Source organism: Triturus cristatus, chromosome 7 (genome assembly GCF_964204655.1).
Source record: "Triturus cristatus chromosome 7, aTriCri1.1, whole genome shotgun sequence".
NCBI lineage: Eukaryota > Metazoa > Chordata > Amphibia > Caudata > Salamandridae > Triturus > Triturus cristatus.
In genome coordinates this window covers 1,732,210,562-1,732,226,606 of record NC_140590.1, presented here as the reverse complement: position 1 = coordinate 1,732,226,606, position 16,045 = coordinate 1,732,210,562, and the positions used below count along the sequence as shown (strand labels likewise).

Here is a 16,045-nt window from a genome sequence, read left to right as displayed (position 1 = left end):
AATTGTTTGAGGGTATTTTCCATTGTCCATATGTATATTGAAATCTCCCAGAATAAGGCAGTTATATTATTTTAAGTCCAGGGAGGTGGTGGCTGTATTAAGCGTAGTAATAAAATTTCAAATGGCACTGGGTGGTCTGTAAATCAGGAAACCAGCTATGCTATGATGGGGGCATAAGGTACAGCGGAAGCCTAAGGACTCTGCGCCCTCGATGTTTCCCATCGGGATGGGAGAGCAGTCTAGTTTTTGATTGTAAATTATGGCGACACCGCCCCCCTTCCCACTCGGTCGGTCCCTCCTAAGGATTTTAAAACCCGTAGAGATGGCTGAGGTGATAGTAGGGTAGGAGGCTTCAGACAGCCAGGTCTAAGTGAGAAATAAAAGATCAGGTTGTTCATCTAAAAGTAGGCCATAAATGTGTGGTTCATGTTTTTGAATAGAGCAACAATTTAAAAGGGTGGTCTTTAAGTCCTCTGTTTTCTTATTGTTTTTACACTTATTGTTGCTTGGGAGGATCTTGGGTGTGAGTTTCCTGCACTGGGGGAGAGACAAGTTGCACTTATTGCATCGAATGTCTACCTCCAAGCTTGGATCAGCCGCTGTACACTGACATAATAGTAGCTGCCTACGGCTAAGCAGTTTTTCCCTATTGTAATATAGTAGAAGAAACTCACCAGAGGGGAACTGGGCAGCATGGCCAGCGCTGGACGCCTTGAGAACGCTTACGGGCGCAGACAGGCTTGCCTTTGGTGCGCCTACGGTGTGCCCGCTGCGCGCGTCCGTTTGCATCGGGAATATATAGGCTAATACCTATGATGCAAACCGGATCGCTGACGCAGCTGAGGAAGTGGAAACTGAGTGGGCGGAAGTGAGGAGCCCGATAGTAGCCCCAGCCCTCTGCACAATCGGTGTATCAGCCGCGGCGGACCAGGACTGAAGGAAAAGCGAGATGCGAATTGAAGCAGCTAAGGAGGTGTAGGCAAGCAGAATCAAGTAAAGTGCAAGTGCGCGTAGGTAGGAGAAATTGTTAAAAAGTACAGAGTAATTCAGCCACACATATACAATTTAAAAAGTATTAAAAACCTAGTAGCAGGGCAGGAAACCCTGAATCCTACCACTGTCAGCTGCCCATGTCCGTTTGCATCGGGAATATATAGGCTAATGCCTATGATAAAAACTGGATCGCTAACACAGCTGAGAAAGCAGAAACTGCGTGGGAAACAGGGTCTCAAACTGGATCATAAATTCAAAGCTGTTCTGAACAGGGGCCCCCAAAATATGTTTGGCCCAGGGCCCCCAAAATCCTTAAGATGTCCCTGCTTTAAACATGATGTTTCTTTCCGCTCTTTTTGTCCCCGAATCCCTGCCCTTGTGCCCCTCAGTCCAACGGTTCAGAGACGCTGACTGCACACGCACCGCCCCCACCCCCACCCCCACCCCCACAAGAACCTTTGCACCGACGCAAAAACCACAATCATTTGTAATACAAGCATGTGTCCTGAGTATATTTGTATTTTAGGAGCTAATAATGCTAATTGCTACACAATATAAAACGCAAACTAACACGTCTACAGTGTATAAAGGTGCACAATTTATGAACAAAAACAAAACGGATAACATGCTAAAACGATCCCCTTCCGTTTATTCAGAAGCCGACGTTTTAGGAATAATTCCACGCACAAGACACGTTAAAATCGATGTAATCATGTGTTATGTTTAGACAAACACTTCTTCGTTACTAGACTTAACGAGTAGACTGCTTTAGAAAAGAGCGGTGATTTAAACAAAAACATCTCACTGAAAGTGCGCACGTCGCACTTTATGAATTTATAATTTCAATATTCAGTCAAAGAAGCGTCAAATTGCAGAAGGCGCTATATGGAGCCATGTTTTCTGGACGCTAGTAAACAAAGGCATCGGACAGATAAACACGTGCTTAAGGTCCAGCGCTGGGTTCTAGTAATTAGATTTAAATATGTTATAATGTAACAATACGAGGCTCCATAAGGCGCTATTAAAAGCCATGTTTTGGGCTCAGACACACACATGGCCCGAGAGGTGAGACACTGGGCTCTGGTGTGAAATTGTAATTTTAAATATTCAGTAATGTGCAAGCGCACCGACCGCCCTCCATAAGGCGCTTTAAAAGTATGATGTTTCTGTACACGCAAGCATCGGACAGTTACAAAGGGGCTGAGCTCTAACGCCCCTGATCGGAGATTTAGTTATGAGATAAATATTCAACAATATACGTGCACCGCCCTCCACTAGGCGCTATTAAAAGCCGTGTTTTTTTAATCTCCTTTCAGAAACGAGCCTTTGGCACACAAAATGGGCAGAGGTCCGGAAGTGCAGTTCTGGTATGAAATTATATTTTATAAATTGAATAACATCAGAACACCAACAACGGCGATGAAAACAAATCTCGTTGTGGGGTTGAACTAGAATTTAAAATGACCATTTTATAATCACGCCAACCTCCTTAAGGCGCTATAAAAAGTGTTCGGCTCTAACACAAGCCTCGGCAACAGATACGGGAGACAGGTCCAGATCTCCGGCTCTGGAACGAATTATATAACTGAAAATATTCAATAAGATAAGCAGGCCAGCCTCGACCGGGCGCCTAAATATATATATATATATATATATATATATATATATATATATATATATATATATATATATATATATATATATACATACATACATACACATGGTTGTTGTGCCTTGTTATCACGGACCTCGAACACACATACGGATCTGGCATCCAGCGCATTTTGTAATTATTCAGTAATATACCATCACCAATCGGCATAAGACGCTAGGAAAAAAAAAGAAAGCAACGCAAACACACTCAAGAATACATACACAAAGGGCCGGGATCGAACCCTTACGCTCTGGTATGCAATTGTAAAGTAAATATTTAGTAATATAAACACACCGACCCCCCATAAGGAGCTAGAATAAAATACACGTTTTGTGGTTCCTGTAAACCCCAGGGATAGACATGAGCACAGGGCTGGGCCGAACGCACTATTCCGGTTATGAAACGACACTGTAAATATGCAATAATTAAAGCCCGCCACTCTCCGTCAGGTTCTATTAAAAACGTGTTTTAGACTCCTTTAAAAGTCTCAAACATAGAGCAACCGTTTTTTTCTATTTCAATATGTTGAAATGTTTTTTTTTTTAGATAATGTTTTGCATGATTTGGATGAGAAATGTTTGTACAGATCTGGTCGCGATTTGGCCCAACCGAATGTATTTAAATGTACAGAAAATGTTTCGAAGTTGAGAAAGGGTCCGAAGGGGCGCACGGGGGCCCTGCACGCGGAGACCACCGCCAAGTCTTCGCTGAAAGGGAACATATGTTTTATTTAATAAAATGTAGATTTGGCCCCTGAACGAGGCTCATTGAAGCGTCTGCGTGTCGTTCCCACAGCGCTAGCTTTCTTCATGGCGCACAGAAGATGCACACGCCCCACACCACCTTCCTACACCCATACCTACGGCGTACGAGGGAATACTATTTTAAAACTAAAACTCAATATTGTGACTAATTTGCAGTTCTCTACGCGCGAGCTCTACCCCAAGGCACTGGAGCGCGTCACAGGAGCAGCAGTTACCTTACTTGATGTTTTTGTTTTTTTTGCATCTTTTATATAGCGCGAACTCGACCCGAAGGTATTGGGGCGCTGTACATGAGCACCGTATTTACATTACAGATTCAGGCACGTGGAGATTAAGTGATTTGCCCAGAATCACAGGATGTGGACGCGACCCCGAGGCTCGAACCCTGGTTTCCAGCACCAAAGTCGGCAGTCTAGCCGACGGACCACATCCTCTCTCTGTCACGTTAATGTTTTTGTTCAGGTTCAGCGGGGGTGGAGGTGACAAACAATCCCGCGCGTTGAGCCCGCACTGAGAGACGAACTAGGGAGAAAGTTCAGAGGGGAAAAGAGAAGAAGTGAGAGAGAAGGGGAGACAGTGGATAGAGAGGGGGAGGGACGGATGGAGAGGGGGAGGACGGATGGAGAGGGGAAGGGACGGATGGGGCAGGAGGCTTTTGTCAGCTCGGCTCTCGCCTCCTCCCTTGCATCTCCGGCCGTATCATTTGTAGAGAACAGGTCAACATCCATTCACACCCAAGTATTGCGGTATGTTTCCGTGCCTCTTCTGGGGCTAGGGTATGATAAAAGAACGACCCCAGGGAATGGGGGAGTCCAGGACCAGCTCCATGGCAACGGGACTCGTTGCACCCAGGGATAAGAAGAGTGGAGGAGGGGGAGGGGGGGCATTCGGGAGGTGAAAGAGGGGGGTCTCTACTCTGCCCCCACCACCTTCTGCTGCTGGCCAGGGTTGGCGAGGGGAGATCGGTGCACAGTCCAGTCCTTACCGCCGTCTCGTTCCACGCCAGGGCTGCCCGGGTCCCGGAACGCGGCCATCTCCAAGTCTAGGGGGTTCTGGGGGCTTCCTGTGCGGTCCACCTCACACCTGCCGGTTCTTGACACCTCCTTGACAGCCATCTGTGCGAGGGGACAGGGAGACCACAGGTAGCGGTCGGACATCAATGGAGAATGACTAAAAGCGACTATCTCCTTCTGAGCCTGCGCACAAGTTTACCAACGTGACTTCCTGGCGGATCGCATGCCCTAGAGAGGATGTCAGGATTACTCTCCTCCCCAGGGCCGGCTGTGAACGGAAAGCAGCCCTGGCAAATTGTGAAACCAGCACCCATACGGTGCCTGGCGAGCGAGCCTGACCACTACAAGGGGAGTTCGACAACACTTCAAACTCCCCCCCCCCCCCGCCCCCAATGAGAAAAAATGGCAAAAATGAGGCCTTCTACAACACATTTCTCATTATATATTCAATTGTCTTAGTTTTTAAAGCTTATCAAATAATAATTTAACAGCGCACAAGGATACAGTAATCTGTATTGGGTCTCTTCAATAATTCCCTCAATATCACCCTCCAACACAGCCCCCCCTCTCACATGTATTTAATTTGTTTTATAGCGCCTCTCGTACCAGTGTAAGGGGGTGAACCACTTTACATCACAACAAGATAGAAACAATCAATCACAAGTGTGTGAGGCGCTATAAATAACACAAGCCTCGGCAACAGACACAGGTGATGGGTCCAGAGCTCAGGTTCTGGTATGTAATTATAATTTAAATATTCGATAATATGAATAGCCTGCCTCAACCAGGCGCTCAGACACACATACGGTTCTGGCATCCCACGTATAAAATTATGTAATTATTCAGTAATATACCCAGACCAATCGCTTTAAGGCACTTGGTAAAAAAAAAAAAAAACACATACGCGCAAGAATACTTACAGAAAGGGTCGGGATTGGCCTCTTGTAGTGACAAGCATGAGACGGATACACACGAGCCTAGAAGTCCCACGCGCCGGTGGTATAAAATTATGATTGAAATATTCTGTAATATAACACTCCGATCTTTGTAAAGCGCTATAAAACCAGGTTTTCTGGGCTCTTGTGAGCACAAGCGTCGGAGGGATACACGGGCTCAGAGGTCCCGCTCTCCGGTTCTATCATGAAATTATATTTTAAATATTCAGTAATATACGCACACCGATCTCCGCAAAGAGCTATAAAGCCACGTTTTCTGGGCTCTTGTAAACACAAGCATTGTAAGCACACCGATCTCCGCAAAGCGCTATAAAACCAGTTTCCAGGCTCCTGTAAATACATGCATCAGACGGATACCGGGGCCAGAGGTTTCACGCTGCGGTTCTAAGATGAAATTCTAATGTAAATATTCAATATAAATCATAATCGCATTCTAGAACCAGAGCTCTGGACCCATCGACCCGTGTCTGTTTCCGAGGCGTGTGTCAGAAGAGCCGAACTTTTTTATAGCGCCTTGCGGAGGTTGGCGCACGTCTTTTTATGGAGTATTTCAATTATAGTTCAACCCCAGCCCCCAAGCGCTGGCCCCGTCGCCCGTGTGTATGTGCGAGGCTTGTGTTTACTAGAGCCGAACATATTGTACACCGCTTTTTGGAAGTTGCTGTTACTCATATTCTGGAATGTTTAAATTCTAGCTGGCCCCAGGACCGGAGCCTCGGACTCCCGGCTCCTACGTATGTCCGGGTCTTATGTACACAAGAGCCGCAAAAACAGGACTCTTTTCAGCGCCGTTGTTGGTGTTCTGATGTTATTCAATTTATAAAATATAATTTCATATCAGAAGTGCAGCTTTTCACCTCTGCCCCGTATGTTTGTCAAAGGCTCGTTTCTAAAAGGAACCAAACAACATGGCTTTAATAGCGCCTAGCGGAGGGCGGTGCACTTCTATTGTTGAATATGTCTCATTTAACTAAATCCCCGATCCGCAGCTTTAGACCTCCGCTCTTTGTAAGTGTCCGATGCGTGTGTGTACAGAAACATACTTTTAAAGCGCCTTATGGAGGGAAGTTGGTGCGCTTGTACATTATTAAATACTTAAATTAAAAATTTCACAGCCGGAGTCTCTCACCTCTGGGGTTCTGTGGGTGTCTGAGCCCAAAACATGGCTTTTAATAGCACCTTATGGAGGTTGGTATTGTTGCATTATAACAAGTACTTCAATTGTAATAACCAGAACCCAGCATTCGACCTTAAGCACGTTTTTCTGTCTGATGCCGTTGTTTACTAGCGCCCAGAAAACATGGCTCTTTAATGCACCAATTTGCACAAGGCGCTATGTAAAGTACATAGCGCCTTGTGCAAATTGGTGCATTTATTTTATTGAATATTGAAATTATAATTTCGTGAAGTGCGACGTGCGCACTTTCATTGGGATGTGTATGTTAAAATCACCGCTCTTTTCTAAATCAGTCTGTACATTGTTAAGTTTATTAACGAAAACGTGTTTGTCTAAACATAACGCATTATTAAATCGATGTTATTTGTTTTGGTTTCGTTCATAAATTGTGCCTTTTTACACTGTAGACGTATTCGTTTTGATTTTATGTGGTGTAGTAATTGCGTAGTAATTTGCATTATTAGCTTCTAAAATACAAATAAACTCAGGAAACATGCATGTATTACAAATTATTTGTAATTTTTGCGTCGCTGCAGGGGGCTTGTAGGGGTGGGGGTGGTGCACGTGCAGTCAGCGTCTTTGAACCGCCAGAGTGAGGGACGCACGGCGGGAGATTCGGGGATACAAAGAGCGGAAAGAAATGTCATGTTTATAGCACAGGGACTCGGGGACTTGTTAAGTGATGTTCGGCCGCGGAAGGGAATCGAGGCGCGTTGTGTAAGAACGCAAAAAGAGTGAGCACGGTAGAGCAAGGCCTGTTGGCTTTACCAAGGTTTGTTTCCTCTTAACCAGTTGTACATACAAAATAAACAACACACAGAGCAGCTTTGCACCGCAAGAACTTTGTCAGATTTGAAGGGAGGGCCCCGGTGAAGGAGCCGAGCGGGTTGGGTCTGTGCTGTATGTTAAGCTTTCACTCGTAAGTAATCACCAGGCCACACAGCTGCCCTCTTCTTGCACTCCTGTGAAAACCGAGCCTCTTTATTGAGCCTCCATCGCTCCCACGTCACAGTCGTGAATATCGGGACTTACGCCCAGAGGGGGAGTTGCACAAAACACCACTCAGGCGAATAAGCACAATGGTATTCCCCACAGTGAACACATCACACTCCTCCACAACCTGCAAAACAAAAAAACATACAAATACCACCAGTGCAGTGATAAAACAAACACATCATTAAACGTAAAGTGTCCAGCTCATAAAGGCAGTTCAATACGTTACAACATTTTTCAAACACGATGACCTGGCTGGGCAAGGCCCAAGCTGGTACCTCTCAGCACCCCCACACCGTATGTCATCCTCTGCCCCTGAGGGTTCCTCGGGCGGGGCAACAGATCCTGCTCAGGACCCCACATGGCGACGTTTCCGGCAGACAGGAGGAATCACCCTGCCCGGACAGGGACTAAGTGTGACCAGGAGATCTGACACTTTCACGGCCCCCTCCAGCTCCACAATCCTCCTCATCGGATCCCAGGTCCAACTCACTCGGAGGCACACAGTCCTCTGCTCGACCGCTGCCAGGAGTCCAGTGGGCCTTAAAAAAGGACACATTCCTGGTCCCATGCACATTCTTGACCACCCAGGGGTCAATCTCAAAAGGCAAGCTAAACTTCCCTTTAGGGTATAGATTCCTCACTATGACAGCATCACCTACTTTTAACAACCTGGGCCTTGCTACACGCCTCGCTGTTACCTTGTCGTTCTTCAGCTTGCGTTCCTGCAGTCTGTCCGCCACCATCTCATGTTCGGCAGATACAACTCCGGGGAGCGGAATCACATCACCCATTGGTCGATTCATATATAAAGACATGGGGCTTACTTGGGTGGTTGAGTGAGGAGTCAGTCGATACTCTCTTAGGAAGCCATACAAAGCACAATCCAATTCCTGACGTTCTGCAACCGCCATCATGATGGCCTTGTTAAGGGTGTGCATAAAACGCTCCACCTCTCCGTTGGCCCGAGGCTATACGGGGTGACTTTCCTGTGACGGATGCCCCTGGACTGGAAGTACGTGGCAAAGTCATGGCTCGAGAAAGGAGGGCCATCGTCAGTACGAAGTTCCTGAAACAATCCATGAGTAGTCATAATTTGAGGAATGGTCTGACTGGCCGTAGTGGACTCCATAATTTCAATTTCCGGATACTTGGAGAAATGGTCAATGACCACCAACATATGACACCCATCTGGGAGACTTCCGACATCTGCACTTACTCGCTGCCAGGGAAACAGTGGAATTACTTCCGTAAGGATGGGTGCTGGTGGGTCAGCAGGCCCGGCCGCTTGACAAAGTGGCACGTCCTCACCTTTTGTTGCACCAGAGCATCCAGACAGGGAAACCACACCTTGCACTTTAGTCTGGATTCCGTTTTAACGACCCCTTGAGGTACTAAGTGGGCCAAATCCACCAACCTTTGCTGCAAACATCTGGAATCACGAACCGGGGACCTCTTATCAAACACCCCTCCGGGGATATGATCATTTCCCCCCCACATTGAAAAGGGACGCCAGAGTAGACCTTGCATCTTCAGTACGATACAATGTTTTGTCCAACAAGATGCCCCATTTCCCGGTTCTCACAACAGAGAGGCAAAGTTGGAGACACTCATCCCCATTCGTGGACTTCAAAATCTCATTCAAAGATATGGGAAGGGGCCTAGATTGCTCCAGCACCAATCGCACGTACTCCTCAGTTTCCTCTGCCTCCAACTCCTCGCTCTGAGTGGCTGGATGGGCGTGCCGTCAGTAGCGGACAGTGGTGGGAGTGCTGCCGGGCGCTGACATGAGGCGGGAGAGGGGCAGGGTGGGGGGTAGTAAAGTACGGATTACGTCCGATTACAGGTAAGTAAACATATAAATTAAAAAAACAAATTTTGTTGCGCGTGCTGCATCGCATTTGGCGATGCAGCGCGCGCATTGAAATTCATTTTATTTATTTATATGTTTACTTACCTGTAATTGGCCATAATCCTTAGTTTACTACCTCCACCCTGCCCCTTCCCCGCCCCATGTCAGTGCCCGGCAGCACTTCCACCACCGGTCGCTACTGTTTAAATATGCAATGACATGAACTGCCTCCCTCGACCAGGCACTATTAAAAAGAAACATGTTTTTTGTGCCTGGTTATCGCAACACACATACGGATCTGGCATCCCACGCTGCGGTGCTGGTATGAAATTTTGTAATTTTTTAGTAATATGCCCACACCAATCGCCATAAGGCGCTAGGTAAAATAAAATGTAAACACACCTAAGAATACATACACAAAGGACCGGGATCGAACCCGTCCGTTCTAATATGTAATTGTAATTTAAATATTTAGAATATTAACACACCGACCCCAAGAAGGCACTAGAACAAAATACATGGTTTGGGGCTCTTGTAAACTCCAGGGTTAGACATAAACGCACTGGTAAGGATATGTAGAAATACTGTTTAAATACTCAGGGGCATATTCACAAGGAACTATCGCCGAGTTAACGGCACTTTAACGCAGCCAAAGTTGCGATAAACCTATCGCCCCATTCACAAGCTGGTGTAAACAGCCCATAGCACCAGATTACCTGCGATAGCAGCTGCAAAAAACATCGCCACAGATGACCACGGCAACTATCGCTAATGAGATGCAGAGTAGGCGTTACTGTGCCAAAAGCAGCGACAACACCACTCCACAACATTCACAACGAACAGCCACATCGGTGATAAGAACACAAAACAGGCGATAAGCCACGTTAGCAGCAGGGATTTAACACATGCCCTGACCTGGTGTAAAGTCAGACGACAAACAGCACCATGAAATGGAGCACAGCCCAGAGCCATGCCTGAAGAACAATGGATGCCATGGAGCTACCAATCATGCAGTCCACAGCCCCGAGTGCCACAACATCCACCGCCACCACCCCCAGGACCCCCCCTCCTCAGCAATCCCCCCCTCCAACAAAGACATGCCACATCAACTTCACCTAAACATGTACCAAAAAATTTGCATAATGTCGCACAATCACATCTGGTAACATGCATGTGTCGTCACAGAAATGAGCACCACAAATACAGTATCGAAGCAACCAATGAAAATGTATTAACATCAAAACTGAACAGAAATGAAGACACATGGCGGCTCACCTCGCGACATTCTGTAGGCCACAGCCTGCAAGAAAAAATATGATGAGAAGGTGTGTCCTGCGCACAGTGGCGTCACTAGGGTTGGTGTCACCCGGTGCGGGTAACTCATGGTGTCACCCCCTCACGACTTACCGCATGGACCTCCTCCGCTCCGAGTCCGGCTTCCCCCTCATTTCAGGGCGTGCCTGGCAGTTTAACCAGATTTAACTGGAGGATGCGTATCTGCCAGGCAGCTCTCCACCATGGTGGAGTCGTGTGACAATGATACCGTAGTTGAGCCTCCCACCCAGGCTTGGACATCGGGGGGAGGTGCTCCTACAAGCTATTCCAAATAAAGGTCTCAGTTCAATAGCACATAAATGCCCAATAAAGGGCAGCCAAATATAGCCCCCGCCCCCGCCCCCCTTCCTGTACTCTGATGGGAGTGACAGAAGTAAATGGTCTGAAAAATGATAGCGCCACAGATTCACCCCTTGTGTCGTCTTCACATTTGAAATTACAGATGGCTGCCAGGTCACATAATAGTGAATTTTACAGCACATTTTTCATTACATATTCAAATTGTATCAACTTTCAAAGCACAGTAAATAGTAGATGATGACCTTAAAGAGCACCAGGTTACCCACCCAGTCATATGTACCCATAGACATTAAAGAGCAGCAGGTTACCCACCCAGTCATATGTACCCATAGACATTCTTTCAGAGAGCACCAAAAATAGGTACAAGTAGTGAATCAGAGAGAACAAAGTAAAAGTGAGACCAGCCCCCACATGGTGTGTAGCGAGCAAGCGCAGTGAGCAACCACTACTAGGGGGAGTTTGGGGGGTTGAACTTCTCCCCCCAAAAAAAATTTGGGAGACAGAAAGGCCAAAACAAAGCATTTTTCAACACATTGTTCATTACATATTAGATTGTATTAACTTTTAAAGCATTGTAAATTATTACCTTATAGAGCATCATGATACCCAGTCATAAATCACAGACATTCCTACAGAGAACACTAAAAAATGAAATGTCGAGCATGAAACATGAATTTAAATATAACCAATTTATTCTTCTACCACCCAAATCTGTGTAGACAGTGAGCGCCCAGCCGTGCCTCTGCAGACAGAGACCCCTATGCCTGTTAACAACAGTGTGATAATTACTCATTAATCAGGGTGTACAGTGGGCTACCTGCTAGTCAACAGTTTATTGGAATTTATAATATCATAGGTATGGTACTTTGTAGTGGTGTGGTGTTCCCACTATCCGGCAACACGATATATCAGTGGTCGAAGTGGGAGAAAAAAAGTAGGGGAACTGTGGGCGGAGAATCAGAGGGCGGGAATAACCCAAGGATTGGATCAGTGGGCGGAGCCAGAGGTGTGGCCAGAATGCGCAAACATCCCTATTTTTTGTATTTGTTTGGTTTCACTGCCCAGTTTTATCAAACAATGGATACACATGATTATTTAAGGTTATAATGAGTTATTGACAGTAAAATGTATTCACAAAGTGGGATATACTTCTAATCACAGAATGTCCCCAAATACGATAAAAAGCACAAGCCATTTGTCTCCGAGCCATGGAGTTTCTGTCATCAGCACTTCTCCCTTTTCCACAACAGCAGTTCAAACATGAATGGCTAAAAATCCTAGTTTGCAAATGTTTTCTAAATAATAATGGCTCTGCCATATTTGCCTCATAATGCAAGATCTGCAGCATGATCTGACCATTTAAACTAATAAATTGTTTGTAGCTCAAACGTATCAAAAGTTAATAAAAAATGTGACTTGTGTTGTTGCGGAGTAGATGACAGTTAATAGCTCACTGTTCTATGTTAGGATTTAAACTTATAAACTGCAAGTAACAAAAGGATCCCTCTGACCAAAGCGGTAGCCCACTGGCCTATTTACATTATGTGCATTTTGTGATCTGCATGGTACATGTTCTTTGCAGCAGGTACATTAACCCTCTGAGCTACCTTTCCATGAGTCAAATCTTCCATTAGACAAAATTCCGATCTCTCTCTACGAAGAACATTAATCACCAGAGTCATCATGACATTTTTATTGTTACCGAAAATTGCTGGAGGCCAGGAAGGAGACAGCAAGCGCTTTTAAAACCATAAAATACTTGCAAAAATGATGCCTCCACTTAAAGTCAGCACTTGGTCCGGTCACACCGGTTGCACCGCCCTAGAGCTGGCCCTTCTCAAGGGTCCTGTGATCTCAGTGACAGGGTCACTGTTGCTCTAGGGTGTGCTGCTTCATAGGCCTACCCTCAAGACTGGAGGTGAACTTCAGTATGAACAGTGGTGGACAAGCCTTGAAGGTTAACCTACACTTGTCATGCTAGGGTCCACCTGCTGGTGCTACGACACCGGGGCTTCTAATGTCTTGCGAAGCCTTCTAAGGTCTAGCATGAGATAGTGCTCTCTCAGCAGAGTCGTCTGGCGGACTGGTTATTAAGGCTGAACCTGGTTCCCCAGTTCCAAATTCAGCAGCTCTGGCCATCGTGCCACATCATCTCCCCTACTGAACATCAGTTGCGGTCCGTGGAGGGAGTTTGGTGGGGCAGTGAGGGGGGCGGGGAAATGTAAACACCGGAATATGGATGAACGGAGGTAAGTACACATTTAAATAAATAAAATGAATTTCGTTGTGCACGCTGCATCGCATTTTGCAATGCAGCGCGCGCAAAGGAATTCGTTTTATTTATTTAAATGTGTACTTACCTCCGTTCATCCATATTCCGGTGTTTACATTTCCCCACCCTGCCCCTCCCTCGCCCCGCCTCACTGCCGCACCGAACTCCCTCCACGGACCGCTACTGCTGAACACCATACTGCCCCACTGAGAAAAACTCAGACTGCCTTCAACTACAACCCAATTGTTGCCAGCTATAAACACCTGGATGCGGCTCAATTTAAATTACACACTGGGCAAGAGCAATATGTGGCCTACATTTACATTACATTTGGTGCACTAGTTCCAAGCCCAGGGAAAACAAAGCCAAGACAACAAAAATAGCGCTTCACTGGCAAACTCTGTAAAAGTGGCGCTAATGTGTTTGGGTGTGAATAAAATTAATCTGGCCAGTTTGTCACCACTCTTGTCTTACTTTATTTAGTTATTTATTTTTCATATCTTTCAACATTTATTCCCGATGCTGCACTTTGGAATTAAATGTCAGAAAAATACGACATTGATTTCTAGCAAAAGTGATTTTCTTTTTTGGATCCATTTCACAGGGGTGCAAATAAAAGAAAGGAGAGGAAAGAGAGTGAGAACCCCGTCTTGCAGCCACTGTTTTCAGTAAGAGAAGAACTGCCGCGCTAGCAGGCGAGAGGCCTCAGCATGTACACAGAGCTGCTGTGCCTGAAAGTTGTCTTCGCAGGCCTCCTGACAGCTCAAAAGATGGGCCCACAACTCGTAGAAGACATCATCAGTGATCAGAGGCAGGCCACCTCGCTCCGCACTGCCTCCGCCCTCCGCCCTGCGCCCTGCTCAAGAAGTCACAAAAGTCACTCATTCACAACAACACAGCACAGGCAGCATAACCGCTTGACCACCACCCATGACCATTAATCAATTGGTGCCGGAGAAACTCACCTGCTGTGTTGGTGGCAGACAGGGAGGGCTACGTCGGCGACTAGCCTAGGAATAAAATTAAATTATGGCAGCCCAGAAATGGTTGGTCAAGACAGTGCCTCTGCTCCTCCTCGTCGCTCGTGATGCTGCTGCAGGCCAGTCATGCACAATTTTAGGGCCCAATGCGCATGCGGGAATGACATCAGCCGCCTGCACCCGGGCCTAGAGAGTTGCGCAGACGCGGCAGAGGAGGAGACAGTGCGCACTGCGCACAGGCACCTCCTCCTCCTGAAAGGTTAGGTTGCTCTGCACACACCGAACCTGTTGGTGTCACCCCATGTGAGGGTGGTGGGCAGTCAAAATATCGAAAATTAAATATTGACTCACACTAATATCGAGTTGATAATATCGAAGGGACAGAATATCGATGTTAAGAATATCGATGGGGGGCGTGGCTTGCGCGCAGTCAAGATGGCCGCATATCTCTGAGCTCTTGCGCGCCTCTGTGACGATGTTCGGACGTCGGAGCTCGGAGTTCTCGTGAGCCGGATCCTTTTTCGGGTATCGGTGGCGGAATGCATTAAGGACACGGAGGAGGCGTTGCGGCGCTCACAGAGTGCCTTTTTCATCATTTTTGGGCCGTATTCGTGTTTTCCTCAGACGAGTCGCTTAATATGGCGGCGGCGCGAGGAACACGGGTGCGTTGAGCTGGACATTTCTCTCCTTCAAGTACAGGCTGTGAAGGGGGATAGGGCATTTTGCCTAACAGTGTCTGGAGCATTTTTCTTCCTGGTCATGGCGCCTCATATAAGAAAGGTAATACTTTCAGCTGATGGTGTTCTTTCTGAATGAACACTGGGCTTTGATTGAGCAGTGGGTTTGAAGAGGATTAATTCTTTATTGACTGACTGTGCAAAATGCTGCTCTTCCTGAGGAGGTTTTCAAGTGACTACAGGCTGTGTTTTCCTGCAACCTTGTTGCTGAATAACATATGGAACGATGTCCTTCTTCATATGGCATTTTGTTTTTCTTCTGACGAGAAGTGCATTCAGTATGATATCTCCTTGAATGGACGTGATGATTAAACGGCTTTGAACGTGTGAAACGCTGCGCAGTAGAAGAATCGTCAAAGCCCCTTTGTATGGTAGGTGCGCGACGCAGCGGGACGAGATGGCTGTCTTGTGAGGAGCCCCGCTCGGTTGAGCCTGTTCGTCGTGAGGGAGTTTTATTTCAGTGGTGCAGGATCTTCAAGACGGATGGTCTCTAATATTTTGTCTCGGCTATTCTGGTGCTATTGGTGCTGTTGTCTCCTTTATGCTGCTCTTATTACCAACTCACTGTTTCCCTGAGGTACTTTCTAAGCGTTCCAGACTTCAACGTTGTCCATCGTTGTGCTGTGCTGGGGCTTATCACCTTCTTGCGCCATACTTAGTCTTATTATTGTGGTTTCACCATTATTGCTGTGCTGCCTGCTGTTGTCGTCTGCCATCTTCTGTCATCATCTGCTGCGACACCCTCAACATGGATACTGCGCATTCAAGTAAATCTCATGTAGGTTCCTCAGGGGGTCGTAAAGATTCTAATTCCTCGTCTGTCAAGCGGACCAAGAAAGACCCACCTTCCCCAAATAAGTCTCCGCTACCTCTTACTCTCGAGGACATCATGGAGGAATTGCGCCTTATCCGTCCTTTTATGACGGACACTGTTACTACTCTTCAGAGGCTGGATGACAAATGGTCTAGTCTAGACACAAGACTTTCTGATGTAGAGCAGAGGATTAGTGATGCTCAGG

At 46.6% G+C, this 16,045-nt stretch overlaps 1 protein-coding gene across 1 annotated transcript in view; it reads right to left on the bottom strand.

Annotated features, from left to right (window-relative positions):
* The window catches only part of LOC146812933 (C-type lectin domain family 2 member B-like), a 230,315-nt gene that overhangs the window by 109,591 nt on the left and 104,679 nt on the right, over positions 1-16,045 (bottom strand). The window contains exon 2 of the mRNA XM_085619978.1: positions 10,678-10,702. Coding sequence (XP_085476104.1) covers positions 10,678-10,687 — 10 coding nt within the window. The 5' untranslated portion in view covers positions 10,688-10,702. The remainder of the gene's footprint in view (positions 1-10,677; positions 10,703-16,045) is intronic.